Source organism: Platichthys flesus, chromosome 14 (genome assembly GCF_949316205.1).
Source record: "Platichthys flesus chromosome 14, fPlaFle2.1, whole genome shotgun sequence".
NCBI classification, from domain to species: domain Eukaryota; kingdom Metazoa; phylum Chordata; class Actinopteri; order Pleuronectiformes; family Pleuronectidae; genus Platichthys; species Platichthys flesus.
In genome coordinates this window covers 17,843,160-17,866,668 of record NC_084958.1, presented here as the reverse complement: position 1 = coordinate 17,866,668, position 23,509 = coordinate 17,843,160, and the positions used below count along the sequence as shown (strand labels likewise).

Sequence of the window (23,509 nt, the reverse complement as noted above, 5' to 3'; positions counted from 1 at the left end):
ACACACCAACACCGGTAACAGGCTTATGAAGGTTGTCATGACAACAGGAAATATGGTTTGCCAAAAATCGGCAGATATCACAGCTCCGGGGGAAACCTCGGTCTGCAGGTGACATGCCTGTGTAACCTGAGAAAAAGAAGCAGGCCCATTTACACCCACGCAATAAAAAAGAGACAACACCACCCTACAATCTTTAACATCAGATTTATTGATTGTATAGAAAAAGTAGGTTTGTTATGACATAATGCATTCTATATAAGATATAACATTTTCAACATTCAATGTACAAAAAAGACCCATAGCTGGAGACACGGTACATTTTTAAAAACGCCCCAAAGGCCTGAAAGTTCCGTCTGCTCTCTGCGGCAGAAAAGAAGAAGTGTTTGAAGAAGCTTTTCGAGGGCTTGAACACCCGAGGCGTGCTCGACGAGTGGAACGGCTTTAAAAATCTAACGTCCATCAGGAAGCATCAAGCGCCCCTCGTGGTTCCCCCTTGTTCTCGAGTAACAGGAAACGTTTCAAACAGGATTTTTGCTCAGGTTTCGCTGTTGCTTACATCTAAATATCCATGTCACTGTTTATACACCCTGTGGCCACGTCTGTCTTGCTACCTCCTTCCCTTTCTCAGCTCGTACTCTCTTTGTTTAACTGACCTCATAAATGTTTTTCCAGTAATTTATCACAGGAGCCTCGATGAAGCTCGGGACACTTCACCCATTTTATACAACTCAGTCTGTGTGAGCAGGTGGAAGGATTGAAAGAAGTGGGTATTTGGGTGATTGTGAGGTGGGAAGCATCAAACATATTTCTATTTTAGAAACCTAAGGTGTATGTTATGGCCACCAGTAGAGAAACTTCAACATGATTTACACAATTGTTGGTTCAATCACGCGCAACTGACCTAAAAAGGCAAAAGCGAGTGAATCAAAACCACCGGTGTTAAAAATCTGATTTCAGAATAGTGTAATTTGTAGTTTTAACTATCAGCACTGAACATAACTAAGTTTTAAGGCAAACGATGGATGTTTCTTCTTCACAAACATTTTCTTGTTGTTATTATCATAGCACAAATATCAACAGAATGTCTTTAGTTTGAACGTTTTAGAACCTGTCTGTTTTCAAAGGTGTCATTGATCTGTGGAGCACTTCATTACGCTTCCACTGATTCTGATTAGCCAAACTGGCTTTTAATCTGAAAATTGAAGAAGCAAATATTTTCTTATACTCCAGCGAGTTTCACGTCAGTCCAAGCTGGAGTATAAGTAATATGATTTGACTTTTTTCTTGTTTTTACTTGTCAAGTCATCAAACTCTCAGAACTTGAATTGCTGCCACATTAATGCTTTAAAATCCAATCAAAGGAATAGCTGTGACTGTCTGTTGTGTGCTGATAATACGGTTTTCAAATTAAAAGGTGAATAAGAGGTAAAAACGTGAAGAATTTTTTGGACATAAAAAACCAAACCTCATAAAAAACAGTGATTTAAAGCAGGATATGATAAAAACAAGAATATTGCACAGGGTGAACTGTAAACAGCAGAGAGGAAGGACTTCATTGACCTCTCCATGTGTTGTCTGTCTACCAAGGACACTGGAACTCACCAGGAGAGCAAACTGCACTCTGACCAACAAAGGATGAAAAGACAGAAAAGAGTGAGGGTGAATTACGAGGGAAGAAAGTGGAAGAAAGGACGATGATGAAAGGGGGAGAGACAGAAGGGAATAAGTACATAGAGAGAGAGTCTAGATCAAATGAAGATACAGTAAGTGGCTCTGACTCAGAGACACAAAGAGGAGCCCTGTCGATATCTACTGAAAGAGGAAGAAGAGCTCCTGTGAGACGCAGCAGAGTCTGCAGTGGACTCGCCACAAAGCACAACACTGTGCATTGACACACAGAGCCTGGACTGGCAGAGGAAGAAAGAGAACGCAAAGAAAGAGTAGAGACGATGCAGAGAAGAAAGAGGAGAAGAGGGCGTGGATCCATGTGTGAATGCTGAAGAGAGATCCAATCTACTTTTCACAGGGATTAAGCTGCAACAAATATGTGTTCAAATCAGTTTCATCCGTCTTACAACGCACATTTATACACATTTTACTTTAGTGATAAAGTATTACCTCTAAAATAATGACCTTCAATGCTTCTCTGTGTCATTTCCGAAGGCATCAGTTTGGTGTTCAGGCGTCAACAGTAGAGATGAGGAGAAACAAACAAACAACAAAAAGGATGGGAGCATCGCGTCAAAGTATAAAACCGTCAAAGGCTTTCGATATGATGATGGAGGAAATCCAGTTTCGTTTGTTCATCTGTTGGAATTAAAATATAACCGCTTCAGTAGAAAAAGTGTAAGTTTGATTCATGTAGCTCATCACGTCTGGGATCTGACAGCATGATGAAATGGATTCAAATAAAGAAGTGACGCCGATAAAATCTGAAGTAGAAGCTGAGACGTCAGTCAAACGGCTAAATCGATAAAAAGGACTGCTTTAAAATTCACAATTTCCAACAGCGGAAGACTAGGACCTTATAATTTCCTCTGTCCGGATATGATTCTCTTTTTTTCTTAACGATAAAAAGAAAAAATAGAGAGAGAGAAAATGGCATAGTAATAGTAGCAATAGAGTTCGAATGATTTGCAATAATTAAAAGAAATTCTGACTTTCAGGTTACATCACAGGCTAAAATAAAATAAAAAAAAACAAAAGTCGATTATATCTCAGTTAATCTCTAGTCTGTGGAGCCAGAGTGAAAGCTACAACAGTCACCATGATGTTTCCTGTCGAACATGAGTCATGAGTCATGAATATATCCTGACAGCTCATTTCTGATATTAAAACCCAAGTATGTTTAGGAAAGATGAAAACAAATAAACGTACAGCATGACCAAATTAAGTCTGTACTTAGACAAATATAGACCAAATCCACACAGCGGATTTTACCTGTGACGTCATGCTCAGGGTGGGAAGTGTTTGTCAACAGAATCATGCTGTATTTCTGTGATCCAGGTTATAAAACATATAAACACAAGGAATCTGACAGATTTTCAAACTGGAGGGATACAGGATCATCAGACAACAGCTCACATTAGCAGTCAGCCATTCCCTCGACCTCAGAAATATTCTGGTGAAGTCAGTTTTTTCACTGGAACATATTCCTATGTGATGTTCAGAAGTTCGTTGCGTTCTGGATCTTTCTTCTGGATGGAGGATTCAGCATTTAGAGCTTGATCCCAGTTCATGAAAGTGATGCTAGCCAGGAAGTGGTTGAATGCTAACATAAGCTGCTGTCTTTTGGTGGCTAATGAACAAACAGCTAAGTAGTTTAACCTAGAAACATGGTCCCATGTCCCTGTCGATGTTTGTCCATTGACTTTTCATTAGCTGATTAATTAGAAAGCAGAGTTTGTCAGATCCTTTGTATTAATAAACCTGGATCACAGCAGATCGACTTTATTCTGTGAACTAAAGCATTTGAGCCTCATAGAAAAATAACCACCGTGTTATTGACTATTGATGTTCCTCGAATGAATTCCTTCTTAAAGAGAAAGAAAACTTTATCTTTTAATGCAGAAATTACCAAACTAAATCTGAAAAGATCTCCAGTATGGGCTACAGGGGTTAATATCTTATCTAAGCTGTCAGTATATATATATATATATTTCTGCCCTGTTCCTCCATTTTATTTCACAATGCCTTCCCGGGGTAGTTTCACCATGTTGCCTTCAGACCCAAGAGAAAAATTTCCACATCGTCAATGTTTTCACTTTCGTTTCAAAACCTCCAATAAGTCAGAGTCGGTTTCCAAAGTTTGAGCTCATATATAAAAAAAAAAACATTGAGAACATAAAGAGAGTTCTCCGGTGTCTGTTGCCGAAGACAAACACGTTGTATCAGCTCCAGTTCTGAGTCTTCTGCTGTAGATGCAGGCACAATACACATTCAATAATTGATATTGGAGGGTTCGAGTGAGTTATTAGTTCCAAACAGGACACTCCCTGATGAAAAATGTCAATATGAAATTGTCACGTGTCCATTGAGCGCCAGCCGCTACCTCTGATATGCAAACCGTCACGATGCAGTTCCATTGTCCAACACTGCACGTCATGTTTACTTTACAACTTCCTCCAGGGGGCGCTCCTCGCTCCTCTCTCACTGTTAATGCTGAGGAAGTGAACTCTTAGCCAGGTTTATTTTTCCTAAAATGTCCCATCCAGCAGGCAGGACATTTTGTGTCCTTCCATTTCTCGGTCCGATTGAGTTTCTATGTTGACGGCCTGTTTTTCAATCATTGGTTTATATCACCTCAATCAATATATTCCAAGAAGTCCCTCTGGAAGCTGTCCATCATTTCCAGAACATGACATGAAACACTTTCCAAAGCGTTCCACGATACTAGTGTCCCATCTTTTAATCAACCAACCACATCTGCTGTCAGCGGCCTCTGTAGATATGCCATTGGATGCCCTCCAGTTTGCAAAGGTTGTGAACAGAAAGACATTGAGTTTGATGCCAACCTCCAGTCTGCCACCGATACTTTGGTCCACTATCATGAAGTCACTGATTGGTTAATGTAGGAGGTGTGAAGCCACTGGCCGCTTGAAAAAAACAAAAAAAAAAAACACATCGGGGAGAGCCTGAGTCCTGGAAACAGACACGAGAAGCTGAAATCTCAAAAAACAGACAGAGGGTGAGGAGAGATCAAGAGACTGTGATGTGCTCCTGACAACGCTTCCCTCCGACTCCCCAGGTTCTCTCCACATACAGTGTGTGTTCTCTTCACATCCCTTCATTTAATCTCTCCTCTTTCCATTTTTCCACCCAGTTAAATTGCATCACCCCCTCATCTCCCTCTCGTCCCATCGTCTCTCTCTCTCTCTCTCTCTCTCTAGCCCTTGATAGGCCGAGGCGGTGCCTTGCCGATCTCCACGGAGATGTTTGTGTAGAGGGCAAACTTCTTGACCCGGACCACTCTGTAGGTCAGCGAGCTGATGCCATCCTTCTTCATCGTGTTCTTTGTGTTCTGGATTTTATTGAATCTGACAGAGAGACAGAGAGAGAAAGAGAGAGAGAGAGAGAGAGAGAGAGAGAAAGAATTTGATTCGTTAAAGAACATAATAGTGTTTGAAGATGAAATAAAATAAAACTACAAATGGCATTATTTAAAAAAATAAAAATGCTCAGTTAACATTCAGGGCCCATAGCTCTACACAATAACATAAGATGGCATTAACACATCACAAAAACTTGAGTTAGCCAACAAAAGTCTGTCAAAGCTTTTGTAAATTATACGTTAGAGAAAATAATGGATAAAGTGCTATAAAATAATCACAAACATCCTAAACTTAATTTACAGCATAGACATCGATGGTAAGGTGATAACCATTCTGCTAAATTGTTCCAACTGAGGGTGAAGTGGTTTTCTTTTGCAATGCTCCTCATGACCAACAGGTGGTGCTATGGCCTCATTCAAGTACCCAGGGAACGGCATCATCCATCATGTCTGCCTCGGTTTGCCTGAGCTATGCTGGTATGTGCTTCCCCATTGGCTGAGCTTCAGCAGTTACATCAGAGTCCGCTCTGATTTCAGTGTTTTCTTATTAAAGATGAAAAAACAATTCACACACTGTCAGACGGTAACACACTGAACTGTGTGTGTGTGTGTGTGTGTGTGTGTGTGTGATGCAACCTCTGGCCTCACTAGATTCCTAACACAAAACCTCCCTCCACCCTCACAACAATAATAGCAGGAGGATTGGAAATGAGGCCACAGTGTGTGTACAATCTTAAAGAGGCTTTTTGATATCTGAGAACATCCGTACGTTCACGTTTCAAAAGAAAACAGTGATGGAGTCCAACATGACACGTCGTCCTATTGATATGCGTGGACGTACAACTGGAGTTGACACTTCAGTCCGACATGGACCACTGAGTCTACGAGTCCTTGTCAGAAGTGACTCTTGAGCGTCTCTCTCGTCTGTCTGCATCGCCTCCTTCTTCTGTCGCTCTCAAATCGAATCAAAACGAGCTTTGCTACCATCAATGGAAGCTGGAAGATGTCGAGCATCCTTTCCCTTGAACGTTATAATACAACAAGGTATAAATAGAATTACGCGTACTGACGTCCACTAAGGAATGGTGCTTCGATCTCAGAGGGGAGAGAGTGAGTTCAAGAGGCAGAAAGCAAACGAGAGGAGAAACATCAGGCGGCTACAAGCGATATGACGGCTGGAGGACAGATAGGCAGGGAGATAAATATAAATCACAGAGAGAGAGAGACAAAGAGAGACAGTGACAGATGGAGACAGCGGGATATACTGATATTAAAAATAAAGTGAATCAGAACGGAGGGAGAGAGGAAATTCTTTGGATCAATCTGTAACAGCCGAGATTATAAGGAATAAACTAATCCCTGTATAAATACAGAGAGAATCAAACACATGTGCATTTCTGTATGTTCGGTATCATGTTCATCTTTCTGGTTTCAGTTTTATTTTAGAGTTAGAGGACAAGACAAAGGCAGCCCTCCTTTTATATTCATTAGTCTGATTTCCTAACTGGGCTAAGTAAAGCTCTATTTTAAATTCCACTAACGGTCTCACAGGAAAACATTTCTGGTTTAGGATCTCAACAATAGCCTATCAAGCCAGCGTCTGGGGTTATTTTGCCCCAGTGGCATATATTCCATCACTGTTAAGTAGAGAAACATCTCAGGGGACATGTTTGACATTTAAGGAAATATGCTTATTTGCTTCGTTTGCTATAATATCGAGCCTGAGTCCATCCAGAGAAAAACAAAGAAAATAAACCTGAGACCATAAAAGTCTTGAAAAAATACCAAATAACAAGATGTTGTTAAGCATGGACACAATCAGGCTAGCCGTTTTTAGCACGTTTTCAGTCTTGATGCTAAGCTAAGCTAGTCTCTTTGCTCTATCTTACTTGTTTGCATGCAGACCTGAGAGCGGCATCTTTTCATCAAACTCTTGGAAAGAGAGTAATTAAGCATATTTAATTTGACAAAATCCATCATCACTACCATCTGACATCAAGCGCATCACCATGGAGAAGCAAATCCAGGCATCAATAAAAATACACAATTCAAAACAATATCAAAAACAGCAAAGATTCAAATTAAAAAACAGTAATAAAAACTCTTTAGTGTAAACTGTTGTATAATATTTGTTGTCAATAAATGTGTATGGCCCACAAAGGATGTTGTAAAAATTGAAATGGCCCTTAACAGATTCTACAAGGGACAGTCTCACTCACACACACACACACACACACACACACACACACACACACACACACACACACACACACACACACACACACACACACACACACACACACACACACACACACACACACACACACACACACACACACACACACACACACACACACACACACACTGGAGCTAACCCGTCTTATGCATAAAGATCTGATGAATGAATAACACTGTTCAATATTCCATTCATATGTTACTGTCTTTGGACTGTGTGTGTTGGTGTGTGTCTGTGTGTGTGTCTGTGTGTGTGTGTGTGTGTGTGCATGCTAACTGATACTCGCTGCTGGTGATGAATGTCTCGTTCTTCCTTCTGCCGGCCCAGTGTCTCATTTCTATGCTTAACCACCACCTCAAAGGGCTGAGAGAATGGACTCCTGTGTGAGAGTGTGTGCATATTTGAGCAAACGTGTGTGTGTGTGTGTGTGTGTGTGTGTGTAGGGGGAGACGGTAAACATTAATCAAGCAGTCGAGACGATGCTTCCCTTAAACGCTGGACATTATGCAGGTACTCCAGAAAAACACTCCCAAAATGCTCTATCGTTAATCTGAATCAAAACAGAGGTAACTCGGCACCTGAAGACTGAGCGGAGACAGACGCTCGGCTTATCTGTGTAATGAATGACAGACCTCTGCGTGTACAGCCTCAGGGCTTTAAGATATTTCCAAAAGACAAATTGATGTTGGAGGTTGTTGGTGTGGTAAGTGAACGTGACGTTTCCAGGAACCTATGACTCTACACGTATCTACTCTGTCATGAGGATCATCTTAAAATAACGTTGAGTATCCAGGCAAAAAACAGACCTGTGTGTGTAAAGCTCCATGAGGTAAAGAAAGTGGTGGAAACGGATTGGAAATGCAACTTTTTCAGAAATAGGGAAATCATAAAAAAATCCCCAAAGGTCCTGGAAGATATACTCATATACTTACTTACTATACGACTTTCTAATGATTTAATATTTGTATACCTATTGAGGTTGATTGCAATAAATCTGGTACAGACCTTCCTGACCCTCAGAGGATGAACTGTAATAACTTTGATGAGTTACAAGCTTATCCTCAGGTAAAATTTTCTATTTGCCCAATATTTCCTTTTCAAGGCTGTAATTTGTGTTTAGTGCTGATTGAAGGAAACATCTTCAGTCACTAGATTAAGGTAATGAAAGAAGTAAACACTTTAAAAAGCTCAACTGTTTCCTACGAGTGCAAAGAAGTCAAAGAAAATACCAGATGGTTGATGGACTGCGAGATTAACACTCTGCTTTAAATAAGAACTTAAATCTTTTCTTATCTTCAGGAGATAAAAAGTGATGAATACAATTTCAGGCCAGAAGAGAGACACAGCGAGAGCAACTGAGAAAAAAAAAAAAAAAAAAAAAAACTGTCCCTCTTCGCCTACACTGCCTGAACACTGCCATGAGATGGTCATCCCTCCTTTAACACCGTCCTGATGCTTCCAAGCCACTGTGCTGTATTCAAGTCTAAATCCCACTTCTTTTCAAAAATATCCTTTAAGCAGAAATTTCCGAGACTGTATAATGAGTGTCCAGAAGGGCTGCAGGAATGAGGATGTGCCGACTAATGGGTCCGTTACTTTCCGCCCCTCGCTACCGTGATGAATAATGTATCGGCTTCAGATAAATAGTGTCCCTGATGGGGTCACCTCTTGTTGAGGAAGTCTGGTCCACAGACCAGAGAGGGAGAGAAGAGCGTAGAGCGAGCGAGAGGAGGAGGAAAAGGGGAAGTAAAATGCATGTGCGCATTGCAAGCACGCATGCACGCACACACACACGCACACATGATTTATTGACTTTGATGAAGGCAACTGGACTGGTCTGACCTAGCCGGCTCCCATCTCTATGGTGTCCATTCAGTGGGCAATTTTGAGGGATCGTTGAATCTCTCTGTCTCTCTCTCTCTCTCATTTAAAACAATGATGGATGACGTATTGTGCAGGTCTGGTTATTTCAGACTTCTTCATATTGAAGATATTGTGGCCGTTTTACAGTATCGATTGCTAGTTTGAAAGTTAATCCCCTTCTAGATGAAGTTCTGACGTTTCACTTATTCCAGCAGCAAAACATGTTGATGTCTCTAAGAAAGTCTCATTTCTCTTCTGTTGATGCAGCAGACTTGACCTTTGGCTAAGTTGCAGTTCTCACAGACATCAGATTCTGCTGAATACATGGAAATTTGACAAAATACCAAAACAATAAACTACCAATAAATGTGAAGCCAGAGGGAAGTGTAAGGTTTTCTATGTTAATTTTATCAACAACTTTTGTTACAAAACACATTTTCCTTAATAAGTCATTGGCTACTTATTTGCATAAGCATTGAGTAAATCTATCTTTAGATTTCTTAAAAGAAGGTGAGATAATTTCAGTTATTTTTTGTGTGTCAATTTCACCTAAACCATTTTCAGTATTTTTGAAATTCTCACTCAGTAGGTGTTGTATTTTTCAGGGACTGTTTTCAGTTAAGGTAAGAAACTTATTTTACTTCATATAAGTAGTTTAACTCCCACAGTCAAAAGTTCCGTTTTCACTTCTGAAAAAAGCTCATGATTAATTTAGCTGTAAAATGTGTAATGCCAGGAAAACAGGAAAACAACTTATGTGAAAAATACAGTGAGATCTCTGGATGTAACTCTCCATATGATTTGGTGCTTCCCAGTACTTTGTACCATATAGATGTAATTATTTATGAATAATGAAAAATAATCAAACTTTGAATTCCTTTTTTTTAACTGCAAATCAGAAAGTCAAAGCAAACCTGACACAATTTGTTTATCTGTGTTTACTGCATGAGCAAAAACGGTCACTTCTCTCTCACATGACTTTCGCTGCCAGAAATTTTTTAATCATCTTATAAACCAATTTAAGAGCCACAGCTAAAACCACGAGGCGGTGCAGTCCTGTCAAAACACTGTCACAAAATAATTTCACAAGAAATCTAACTAAAACAATATTGGAGGAGAGAACAGGGTTCACTATGTCTTCATTGTGCCTGAGCTGCAGCAGCTATCGATTCTTGTGTTGAGAGGCATCGCTGCACCGGCCAATTCAGCCATGAAAACAGGGCTTTTCTAGAGGAGAATTAACAGCGATAATCCATGTTTAAGCAGCTTAATATGAGGTGCTATACTCCTGGTGATAAATGGGACTAGAAGGGCTCATCTCAGCATATTGGTTCTCATTCATCAAACCCTAACACATTTATATGGGAAAGCAGTTTTCCACATTTGTCTGAACAGCAATTCGAAGGGACGAAGCCAGAAGAGCAACATATAAACCCCGCGGCCATATCTCTGAAAAGCAATTTTTGTTTTATTGGAAAAATGTTTTTGCAAAATCTTCAGATCTGTCACTGACCAGAAAGGCCAAGTCCAAGTCTGCAGAGGAAGTTTTTTACTTTTATTTTGCTTCATCATTTGGTGCTTAGTCTATCTGATGACCCCGTGTGAGGATGCAGCTGTTTCCACCGCACTGACTTTGCAGCAAATTAGACTCTACAGTCAGTTTTACTGTCTATGAATTTAAAGAACCAGAAATGTTTGAAATCCACAAATGTTATTTATTCAGCATGTGTCCACACCTCAGCGGCTTCTTGTCTCTTTAAGCATCCTGTTAGGAGTGATGATGTTATATCATTACAGAAGAATGTCTCTCAAATCCTGAACCCGATGCAGAGCCATCTGAGGAGGCTTTGTTTGAAGCCAATAGAGGAATAGGTTTTTTCAAAAAATCCTCAGCAGGTGATTGAAAGAACCATCTGTCTGTGTTTGCAGAAGCCAGTTGGAAAAAGACAAAAACCATCAAGAAGAGTCTTCAGTGTTATTTTCTTTGATCTTATTTCATTGAATATATTCTTTCCTGTTTTGATATAACTGATCACATGAGACCTGCCCTGAGCTGCCAGTAGCTCCTCCTCCATCGAAGGCTGATTGGTCTGAAAAGCTCTGGTTCAGAATAGATTCTTAATTGCAAAGAACCAAGCAGCATAGAAATGTTAACGTGAATTACAATTTTAGTGCAAAACAAAAGGAAAGTCTTCTCGTTTGAAGCATCTCAGATTAACTAGGAAAAATGGACAGAATGAAATCCGATACAACATTGAACCGAGTCGTGATAGTGTGTTATCATCTCTCCCAGCTGGACCCCCATTGTTTCTTGTGCTCATGCATTCTGAGCAGTGATATTGCTCTGTAGCTAACACTAATTATCAGGACGTGTTATTCATAGTGTGCCATTCGCAGCGCCGCACATTCCTAATTCTCTCAAACAGTTGTGAAAAAGTTCGAGGCTTGCAGAGTGTGTAGCTGTGGAACAGAAGCGGCGGTGGGGTCGATCCCGATGCAAAGCCATAGAAGCAGCTTGGACAGTGATGCAGTACCTCTGTGGGTTGGGCTCGTTGTGTTTGTCTCTCTCGTGTTTAATCATTCTGTAGCGGCCGATGCGAACGTCTGGCCTGGACACCTTCATCCCGTTCAGAGTGATCCTGCAACACAACCAGAGACCACATCTATTAGAGGGAGAGAGAGGGAAACAAACACAGAGGCAAAGAGGGAGACTAGAAGATAAGTTAGAAGAGCCGCCCTGTGGTTGTGTGCCTCCTCCCACCAGTGCGGTTATGGTCCGTCCATGTGTTCCTGACATTCTGCATTCACAATAACATGGAATTATGTGACCTCTCACCTTTGACCACTGAAATCGAACAATATCATCTTTGAGTTCAAGTCAATTTGAAAAAATTCCCCAAAGGCAGACCTGAGGTGAAAATCCAACCAATGAATCCATATCTCTGTATAGTAATAAATCCATACGTGAACATTCGTGCCAAGGATCCTCTTTAGGCATCTTAAGATATTAAGAGATATATTAATTGAATCAGTTCATCCCTGAGTCAAACTGAACATTTGCACCAAATTAGAAGAAAGAAAGAAAGATAGAAAGAAAGAACGAAAGAAAGAAAAAAAGAAAGAACGATAGAAAGAACGAAAGAAAGAAAGAAAGAAAGGAAGAAAGGCGTTCTTGAGGTATTAGTGTTCACAAGAAGACAAACGGACAGCTGGTCCAACAGATGGACAAACTGAAAACATAATGCCACTGTCTGTCACCAGTGCGGAAGCGTAGAAAGAGCGGAGTGATGGATTAGATCTTTCTTCACAGTTTCCTCGTGGAAACTTTTTGTTTTTACAAAACACCAGTAAAACAAGCCCCACTGATACCTGCCAGGATAGAGACCCCATTAATTTAACTCAAACTATAGAAGCCTCTTAAATAGCTGAACTTTCAAACATATCTTTTTTTCACAGCTTCAAATTTATTTTATCTCGTGCCAAAGCCATTACTGAAATAGGATCTCTTTGTCGACTCAGACCAAATCCATTACTTCTCAGTAACTGCACAGTAGCTGCAGTCGCTCGGTCAGCTGAGGGAGTCAGAACAACGAGTGCCACGCTGATGATCAAGTTCAACTTATTTATCTTTGACCCCAAACATGCTGACCTCCACAATCTGCATACACGTATCTGCACTGCAATAACAATGACAGATTACAGCGAGTCATAACTATGTCAAAAGATATCCACAATCCCAAATCCTTAGTTGCCATCACTCTTTCCTGAGCCATTTTCAGACATGAACTCTGGAAAATGTCCAGAAAATTGGGTCTTACCGCTAAAGCCCTCGAATCTGATTGTCTTTCCAAGTTGACATCTTCATTGGCTTTGTCTATTTGTAGGCTCCTCCCTTTCATCGGGGGATATTTGTATTCTTCCAGTTTCAAGTCGTGTGTTTGAAACTACATCAACACCACCACTCGCTTGCGGTACATTTTCTAGAATAACTCCTGCTGTATTCTCACATGGGCTCACTCGGACATTTTACAGACATTTTACTGAAAGGCTTGCAGGAAAAGTCTCACTTACAGCCCCTCGAGAAAATTGCAGCCATATGGCAAACATTGTAAACCACAACAAACCACCAAACAAAACAGACATTGACAGCTTTTACTGTAAAACCTACACAGAGAGAACAGGAGCGGTGAACTTCACGGACACCAGCTGGGAGAGAAGCCGGAGATTTACAGCGAGTTTCAGTTAAAACAAAGTGTGAGACTTTGAGACACAGAGTGGTTGCGTCGCATTATCGCCCAGATGCAACACAAGGGCAAACCTGCACAGAGATTTGTATCTAATGCAACAACAAATGGAGAACGGGGCTAACACGAACTACAGATCTGTTCCACACAAAGCCTGGTTTAAACCCAGGGGTTGACGGAGACATTGATATTCATACTTGCAATCATATAGAGGATTGTGTGTCTGTACGGAATGAGCAATTCTCATCCGCCGCCCGCGACGCTCCGATGCAGACTCGGTCTCAGAAAGCATTCAGGCCTGATATTGCTCCTCAGCAACTCTTCTCTACCGTTCAAATGCCTGCTCTTCCGTCAGAACGCCTGACCCCCTTCTGGCTTATTGTCCATCCTCTCTTCTTCTCACATCTTACATTTCTTGTTTCCTTGCTTCCTTCTCTACCCCCTTGTTTAATCGTTCCCCCCTTCCCCCTCTTAAATTTCATTTCATCTCTCTTTTGAATGAATGGGCTTTTGAGGCTTTACAGTTTATTAAAGGTTCAGAGAGGTTGCTAACAATCGTCTATACATCACGCAGAACAAAAATATGATTATCATGTTTTATTTTGTTGAAGAATGACTAACTTCGGCTTTCTTCAGATATTTACGGATCATTGGGGAAATTGTTCATTTTTTTGCAAGAAGATTGCACGAGAAGATTGAAATATGAAGCTAGAGTCAGGAATGCTCGGTTTATCTGAGTGTTAAGAGAGGAAAGAGAGGGAAACAGCTGACTCCATTGCCAGACACTCATGTAACACAATTTTGATGTGACATGCAAGGTGGTGCACTGGTTAGATGAGTCTGGGTTCGAACATGTGAGCTGGACAGAGTCATTCTGTGGAGTTCACATGTTCTTCCTGTGTCTGTTTCCTCCGGGTTCACTCACAGGCCAAAGACATACAGCCTATCAGAGCTGGACACTCAAATTGCCCATGAGAGTTAATGTGAGAGGGTTGTTTGTCTCTGTGTGTCGCGCTGCAACGAGCTGGCGACCGATCTGGGTTGTACCCCACCTCTCACCCGTCGTTAGCTGGGATTGGTTCCAGCTCCCCTGCCACCCTCAAAGGATAAGTGGTATAGATAATGGATGAACGGATGTGCAGAGTAATTAATGAGTTTTAGAGGCGAGGGTGTAAATACTTTTGAACTTTGGACAGAGCCACCATACGCCAGCTGTTTCTCCCTGCCACTAGTGTTTATGTTAAACTAGGCTGTGTTGTTTATTGCTACAGTTTCCTTCCCTTTATCCCCCCCCCCCTTCTCAGTCCATCTCCTCCTGTATTCCTTCCCTGTATCCTCTCCTCTGTTCTTTCCACCTCTTCTCTCCTGCTAGGAGCTTTTCTCTTCACGGCTTTGCTTATTTCCCCTTCCTTCTTCTCCTGTCCTCTCAAAAGCACAGTTACCAGCGAGAGATGCAAAACTCAAACTCCAATGAAACAACCCTCCCGTAAATAAATTCACTGAGAAACTAAATAATAAACCTTCTGCCTCTCTCTCCTTCTCTTTGCTGAATTGGCACGACTGCATAGATGACTGCCTTTGTCTGTGTGTGTGTGTGTGTGTGTGTGTGTGTGTGTGTGTGTGTGTGCGCGTGTGTGCATGCACATGTTAGCATGCATGCATTTGCATAATTTACAGATTTATTATGGTGCAAATAGTGTGAGGGTGAGCAAGACTCCACTTCCTTAACTTTTCAGTAAGCTTAGTTATACATTAAGTTATGTGAGGTTCTGCATCTTAAAATGCTCTTCTTTCTCTCCTCTTATCAACCGTTAAAACTGTGGTTATTATAGGGAGAAATAACTAAAAGAAAACTGCAGTTCTGATGATTAGTTTTCTTTGACTCAAAGTATAAATAAAGTTCTCAGCGTCAGATACAGCACAAATTACATCAGAGCCAAACATCCACATCAAATCATTTCAATGGTGGCAGTGATTCTGAGCAACTCAGACTGCAATAGTAAATATTAACTGAGGCCTGTGAGGTTTTTTTTTATTAATTGGCAATGTGCGGTTGTCCGTTTAAATCTAATTCATCACTCTCAGGAAATGGAAATGTGAAAGTGTGCAGACGTTTGAAGAAAATTACAGATCTACGGAGGACCAGACTTAAGATGCGTGGAAGCTTCTGAAAAGTGAGGCTGCACAGGCACTGGAAGTTTGCAGCTGCCTTCGACACTCCAGAGTCACTGTTTGGGGTTTTTGGGTCGAAATCTTAAATGGTTCAGTCTCTCATCAAACTTTTAATAAGCAGCAGCAAACATAAGCAGAAATGAAAAGAAGAAATTAGACTGAAATTCATCACACGGACAGAAACACAACTCCAAAGGAGCGATACTGTTGCTGTGTATCTGCTGAAAGGACGAAACAAATTAAACTGTGTTTTCGCATAATTAGAAGGAGTGGAACTCATTGTGCTCAGCTCTTGTGGGATGTGGGAAATGTTCAAGCGTTGGAGGCGATAGTTAACTGGACTGTGAGATACTGAGGCATCCTCTCTGTTTGTCCAACGTGGGCAACAGCAAAATAAAAATAATCCTCCGATAGAAGCCGTTTGTTTGGGGCTTCTCGAACACAGGTTGGTTGGTCAGAGTGTGTTTGCCTGAGGATAAATATTACCAGTGCCTCTTGGAAATATGTAACTTTTGTTTCATCCTATATCTCTTAACTTCTCCTGCAGCGTTCAACAAACTCTGTGAGTCTCATACAGAGCGTGGGCCGCGTCTGTCGATATAAATGCTGGTCTGAGACACTTCGTAATAAAAATGACACTCACTCACACACACACATACGATTGTGAAGTAGGTTGTGTGTGGTTTCAGAGGTAATGTATGAAGTTGGTGCAATATAATGTGTGAAAGAATCACCCACTTCAGCTGTGACCTTGCAGGGTTGTGTGTGTGAGTGTGGATGCATGCGTGTGCTGTAATGTGTTGTGTAGAAACTAATCAACTATCTTCTCCTCCTCCTTGTCGACAGCAGAGATTTCTGCCCTTGACCAAAACAAAACTTCAACTGGAGCAGAAGCGTGCACACACACACGCACTCACACACACACGCACGCACACACACACGTACGCATACACACATTCCAACACCACACCACATTGGTGGAGTGATTATTTCTAGCTGCTGTGACAGCAGTAGGCAGTAACATTGCGTGACAGCCTAGTGTGATTATTATGCAACAGCGTTGAGGACACAGGGAAGAAGCAGGATGGGATTCTTCACTGTCTCCTGTGTGATGAACACTATCCTGAGCCGAACCATTCGACAGCCACCTCCACAGAAACACAGCGGGTGGGTGGCGGCTCCCCGAAGTCGGCGGGTCCTCTGTGCACTTTTTTCAGGAGACAGGTGGAAATGACGAGAGAGAGACTGGATCAGTATTAAATAAGAACATTTGTGCCACAGTAAGAGTAAAGCAACAGCCTCTAAACCGAGGTTGTTCACCTCCTCTTACCAGTCAAGTTACAGCCTACACCCATGTCTGTCCAGACTGCACATAAAGAAGCTTCTCCACTACCTCCCACTATCCCACTATGAAGCTAACATATCTATAGCTATACAACTAATTAAAACCAAACCTACATCAGTGTGAAGATCTACATACAATGAGAGACACCATCTTTGACTAAATTAATTTGATATGCACCTTTTATTTTAGTCACTGTCCTATCCACTTACATGGAGGAGGTACATGAATGCAAGAAGAAGAGTTATGGCTACACACGTTTTGTGAGGTCAGAGCGACCTTTAACCACCTCAATGTGTTCACTTTATCCTTGAGTCGGAGTTGAGGTTTGTGTTAGTCCAGACGTGTGTGGATATATACATTTTTTACCCAAGAGGGTTCACAGGAACGAGTGTAATTCCATTTTTCCTCCCATTAAAAGCATCAAACATGATTCACCTTCTATTCTCCGGCAGTCACAGAAAAGCTCTGTGTACTGAAATTAAAACAGTAAACATTTTAAATAAGACATTTTTATCATGTTTGAGCTGCTACCCTGGTTATTAAAGGCTCCATATAGGGGCAGTGTGGAGTGAATCCATTCAATAGTATAAACGGCGTAACTAACAGCAGCACCTTGTCCGTTTGAGAAGCTCCTAATCTTGTGAAGTGGAGAGAAGAGTCCAGTGCTTCTCTCTCCTTGGAGAAATCTCTGCCTGATTATATGACCCACCATGAAAAGTTTTATTTGCAGCCTAAGGCAAAGAAGGAGTGCATGAGTTTGCATGCGTTTGTGTGTCTTCTGGGTAAGTGGTCCAGACAAACACGCCCCCCCCCCCCCCCACTAACACACACACACAACGAGGATCTACTTGATTGAATTAATCAGGAATTTTCTCAGGCTCTCCTCTCTTGTTCCCACCAGTGGAGTTAATTGCATTAGAGCAATGGAGTGAAGGAGAATTGGGAGTTAAGTCTGACGTCCTGCCTCGGTTCCCTCTTCCTCCACAAATGAGATGAGAGAGTGGAAGAGGAGGAGGGGGAGGAGGAGGAGGAAGAGGAGGTGGTGTGGGTTGAAGGATGCACAGCAGAGACAGAAAGTAATGGAAAAGTGCTGCATGTGGGAGTGAAGAGGAGAAAGAGGACAGATTTGAAACCTTCAGCTTGTTTTCTTTTTTTTTTACACAAAATCAAAGATTGCACACTTTCCAAGTAGGGATATTAAATAATGTAGCAATTTTTTTTAAAGGAAATTATTTGTCTGAGATCTGAGCAGTGATGTAAGATTGATAAGCTACTACCTCTAAATCAGCCTGAAAAGCTAATAAAATAAAATCAGTGCAATATTAGAAAAGTACAGAGACCCAGAGGAGGAACTGGGGGACTGAATTTAGCTACAGAATATACATTTAAGGCCTAAATTTATGGTCTCTTGCACAAATATGCTGTGTTTTATGGTCGCTGTAATTCCAGCCAATTTTCTGCTAAATTCTCCTCATGATTTCTGGAACATTAGCTTCAAGGATGTTTCCGAGAAAGGACCAGGCAGCTTGGTACTCCGTTGTGTTATGAGCGAAATAAAGAGTCATTTCCTAAGAGTTAAACCATCAATACAAATGCAAAGGGAGAGAGAAGAGCAGTATGGTGGTAATGCACCTGATGTGAGTTGCCACCCCTCAATAAACCAGAAGAAGAAGAAGAAGATGAAGACGAAGACGAAGAAGAAGCAGCATCAACCTGCAATTATCAATATTTGAAATATCATGATAAAACAATGTAAGGGGATTGTGGGACTATGCAACACACAATATACAACTTCTAAATGAAAACTGGAAAATTAAATAGGGTTTTCAAATTTCTATTTTTCCATATAGAAAGTTTAACTGATGAGCGCTGACACTTCAAAGGTCACCTCCTGAGTCTCTGCCCAACTTTCATTGTTATAATCTGTTATAATTCCTTCATCTGGCATGTAAAGCCTTTAAATTCCTATTACGCATTATATAGGTCAGAGATGTCCAGAAAGAATGAATATAAAGTGACATTGTGTAGCTGAAACTGTCCAGCCAGCAGACATGGAGTTGTCATATATCATCTCATAGGATGAACTGGATGTTCTAGACTTAACTGGAGTCTGGGGGACAAAAATAGGTTTATTCTATTTGAATGAATGAATCTATATTCATGAGTTTATTAATACAATAACAAGCAACTCTGGGCTGGCAGATACATCCAAAAACAACAAAGTGTTGTCAAAGGCTTGCAAGTGTTAATACAAGAAATATCATGACACATACATCACAGTCAAGGCAACATGGGAGCATGTGCCTTCCTTGTGGCTGCGTGTGTGCATGTTGCTGGCTCAGGCTTATGTTGAAAGCCACTGGTGGGAGGTTTAGTGGGAGGAGGGCGAGGACAGACGGGAGTGTGCATTGAAGGCTGGTCAGCGGGGGAAGCCCTGGGGGGATGTGCAGCCTCTACCCAAGGCTACTGCGTGTTCAGGGAGGTGAGAATAGAGCGAGGAAAAAAAAGCCCTCACCTCTCCTCTACTCTCTCTTTAATATCGTTTTAGATTTAGACGGGGGAATGGGTCATGGGTAAGTGGCAGTGGGAGTCATCTAAGTGGAATGTGTCCTCTCCACCGCAGGCTCGGGCAGCGGGAACAGCTCGTTCCCTCGGGCGGGCAGTAAGCTAGCAGGACCCATTTCAGGCAGTGGCCATGTCAGGGTCTGTGGCATCAAAACCAGCATAAAAAGGGAAATCGCTGGAGGGGAGCAAGAGTGGGAAGCACGCAGAGGGACGGAGGGTTGCAGGGAGCAGGTGCTCTGGTGGAGTATGAAAGAGCGATTCAGTCATTTAGTCGATGCTCCTTTTTTCTCGAGAGGTTATCAGAAAGTCATCAGAGGGGGGGGGGGGGGGGGGGTACTTCTGGACACCAGGCTGCTCGCAACCTGAGACCCTGGTGCCTTTTAACAACAGAGGGCAGATATCAAGGGATCAAAACACTGCGATCTCAACCGCTGCTCTCAACCGCTGACGGAGCCCACTCGCCTGTAAGCTGGAGACACAGATCATACAAGTTCAAGACCCCCGGGGCAAGTTAGCATATTGCTAAGGAGCACTAAAGTACAATGAAACGTTATCGCGTGTTTTCCCATAAAGAAAAAGTAGTGGACCAGACGAGGTTCTATATAGGAGGTAAAGAGATAAAACCTCACAATCGATCCTGAAGGGGAAATGAATGTCCATCAGATTTGATGGCGATTCCATCTAAGGGTTTGCTGAGACAACTTACTTACAAACACAAATATCAACTCTAATGGTGGAACTAGTTGAAACATAATAACATCAGCGAGTCGTTAGAATGCATAGCCTGCGAATCAGAAACATCCATTAGAGAGTTGTTAAATTAATAATAATAATAATGTTGTAAACATGTTGTTTGATCGTGCCACAGCTAATGCACTAATAAATCAAAAACATACAAAGTAATATATCAATGTGTATTCCATTTGCAGAATGTCATCGCTGCTAATCTTTTAATTGTATGAGCACGGAGGTATTTATTGCAATTCAAGTTTTGAAGGTGACTCATTCAACTGATCAGATTATGGGACATTTTAAACTTCCACTCCAACGGTTCCCTCACTGTTATTATCAAAGCAACCGACAGCAGATAAAATGTAAAGTCTGGAAAAATTAATATAATTTGCCATCATCCTGTTGTTGTTGATGTTAAGTGAAAGTTCTATTACACTGTCTTGAAGTTTAAAATACTACAACGGAAGGTAAATACCACAAAGAAGCTTATTTATTAAAGAGTCTCTTTTGAGATCTACAGTTTCTGTCTGAGGAGGAATTTTGAAAGTTACGGTACATTAGATTATTTTTTTTAAATACTGGGATTTTAATGATGCTCCTGCGTGTCACTCCACATTTCATGGCAGTCGGAGAGGAGGAAGTATCTTGAGGGAAACTTCCAGCATCTAATGGACGAGTGCAGCCATCACCCACTGAAAAGTTTGAGGTTTAACTTTATCTGTCATCCTTAGGCACGTAATTGCTCGCACACACACACGCGCACACAGACACACACGCAACACGACTGTTACACACAGATCTTTTCGATCACATCTTGCCCGACGCTGCCAAACAAGTGTAATCCCTCCTGAATACTGTGTTGATAGTCCATTCTCAAAAGCAGCAATTTTCAAATGTTATTTTTTTCCCCGTGTTGTACAGTTCAACTTTTAGTGTGTGTAGCTGATTGTGTGTACTCATAATTGATCCAGTCCAGACCTCAGTCTCTGAATAATAATTAATCTGTTCATGTGACTGAAATACATTTTCTGTCTAAACTAATTTCTTCAATTGTGAAAATCTTTATGCAATTTTGAAAGTGGATATCATGAGCTAATATCAATGAATATAAATGGACCTGGGAAAAATCCACTAGCTACCTCACGCTGTAGACGATTCTTGAAACTCCTTTGGAAAACGTTACTTAAGTAATTTCCTCATAAACTTCTATAGAAATTGACTAGTTTTTGCAACAGTGGAGTCGGCCCCTGGTGGTCATTCAAGAGAATGCAAGTTTCCGGCCCTTCTGCGTTGTCTTCACTCTCCACACCTGGAGTCTCGGCCCATTTTTATATACAATCTATAGCTGCAGTATTTCCATGCTTTTCCATGGCACAGATGAATGACTGTGCTTTGAGGCAGTTATTTGTTTAATAGTTGGGGGATAAGTCCACCAGAAAATTAAACAATCTTCAATCCAGACAAACATCGGAGAAGAAACGATAAAGTAAACTAATGGCCCTGAAATGCATTTAACGGTCTGAAGTCATCTTTCCCTCTTCCCATCATGCAGACAACTCTTCCACAGTAATATCATTATAGGGAAGTCGAGCGAGTCATTCAAAGCCGACTCAAACGCTTCAAATGGTTAATTTATTTTTGAGTCATTCTCCTTCTCTGAACAATTATACTAAATCAACCACAAAGAACGTCAGCATCACTTACAGTTCAGGGACGTGGGGACTTATAGTTCAGTTTTTTGGTTCTTCAAACTTTACCGCCCTAATGAAGAAATCAGTCAGCTCATGTTTCCACTCTTACCTGTTGTAAATGTCGTCGTCCTCCCCTCCCCAGCCCCAGTACTCGTTGGGGAAGCCGTTGATCTTCAGGAACTGTTTTTTGCTGAGGCCCGAAACTCCTCCAAAGTAGCCTGCGTATGGCAGCCTGCAGGGGGGGAGGAAGGAGGAAGAAGGATTGGATGGATGGAGGGAGAGAGGGGAGAGAAGTTATAAGGAAGCAGTTGAGGACAAGTGATAATATATCATTAGTTTTGTTATTATAATTGATTGAAGGAACATCAGTTTCTTTCCTTAATTAATTCTACATTTGATCGCAATTGATTAAATACCATGAGAGGTTCTGTCTTTTTGTTTGTATATTTCCCTCCACCTACGACAAGCAGGTTCAAACTGTTTCCATTCCTCCTGAGGTCTCAATATTCAAAGTTAAATTGTGTCATATCCTTCAGAGCCTATCAGCTTTTCTTCCATTGTGCGATATCTGGCAGGCTGGAAGCTTTGTCTCTATTGGACACATGTGACTGTCCTTGCAGGGCGGGGGCCATTGGAAGAAAAGGATCTGAGGGCACAGCAGTGTCTTTGTCATGTTGTATGTTGTTTAGGAGAACTAGGACATCTCTTAATGATTCTTCTGGGTGCAGTTTTACATTAAGTGTATAATCAATAACCATAAAAAATCCACTTATGACACATGAAATGACAAAGTAAACATAAACATGGACCATAGCAGACAACAGACAAACACAGTCTCCATCCAGGTTGTGTTCTTATGGAGCCACATTAGTCTCAACACATCAAATGAGTTCATCGTAACTTCATCAATCATCATAAATGAACCAGTAAAACTTTACTCTGCAGTCTTTAATGACTCCTGTTTAAATTAATTTAAGTACTTAAGTGCCCCTTGATGAGTAAGTTGAGAAAACAAATCAGACGAGAGGAGAATGAACTCGTAATAAGAGAGAATGAGATATAAAAACAGAGGAGTAGAGGAAAAGAAATACAGAAGGAAGGAAAACTCAAATGAACATGAGGAAAGAGAGATGGTGATAAAGATTGGCAAAATAATGGGAGAGGGTCAGGGTCCTCTTTGGGAAAGTATCAACCGTATAATATTTATATTATAGCATTTAGATTTTTATTCTTCCCTCAACATTTGTGAGACTAGTGTAGCGGGATAGACGTCAGCTGGGAGAGTTAGTGAGCCACATGGAGACTTACCTCCGTGTGTGTGTGTGTGTGTGTGTGTGTGCGTGTGTGTGTCTGTGTTTTGAACAATATGTGATGTCAAATGTATTGCAGCTTCTTGACAAGAGGAAATGAATGAGACCTTATGTTTCTGCACAACTTTTCCCAGCAACAATATGGTGAAGCGTGTCTTTATGTATATGAATGTGTAAGTGTGTGTTTGCTTGTTAATGGAACAAATTGAACAATAAGGGCTGTTTGGGAAAGAAGAAAGAATAAAGAAGAAAGAAGCAGAAGCAGAAGCAGAAGAAGAAGAAGAAGAAGAAGAAGAAGAAG

General features: G+C 41.2%; 1 protein-coding gene across 1 annotated transcript in view; it reads right to left on the bottom strand.

Annotated features, from left to right (window-relative positions):
- Positions 1-187: 187 nt before the first annotated feature.
- Positions 188-23,509, bottom strand: part of b4galt2 (UDP-Gal:betaGlcNAc beta 1,4- galactosyltransferase, polypeptide 2) — a 113,853-nt gene continuing 90,531 nt past the window's right edge. The window contains exons 6-8 of the mRNA XM_062405328.1: positions 22,008-22,130; positions 11,684-11,788; positions 188-5,036 (exon numbers count right to left, since the gene is read on the bottom strand). Coding sequence (XP_062261312.1) covers positions 4,886-5,036; positions 11,684-11,788; positions 22,008-22,130 — 379 coding nt within the window. The 3' untranslated portion in view covers positions 188-4,885. The remainder of the gene's footprint in view (positions 5,037-11,683; positions 11,789-22,007; positions 22,131-23,509) is intronic.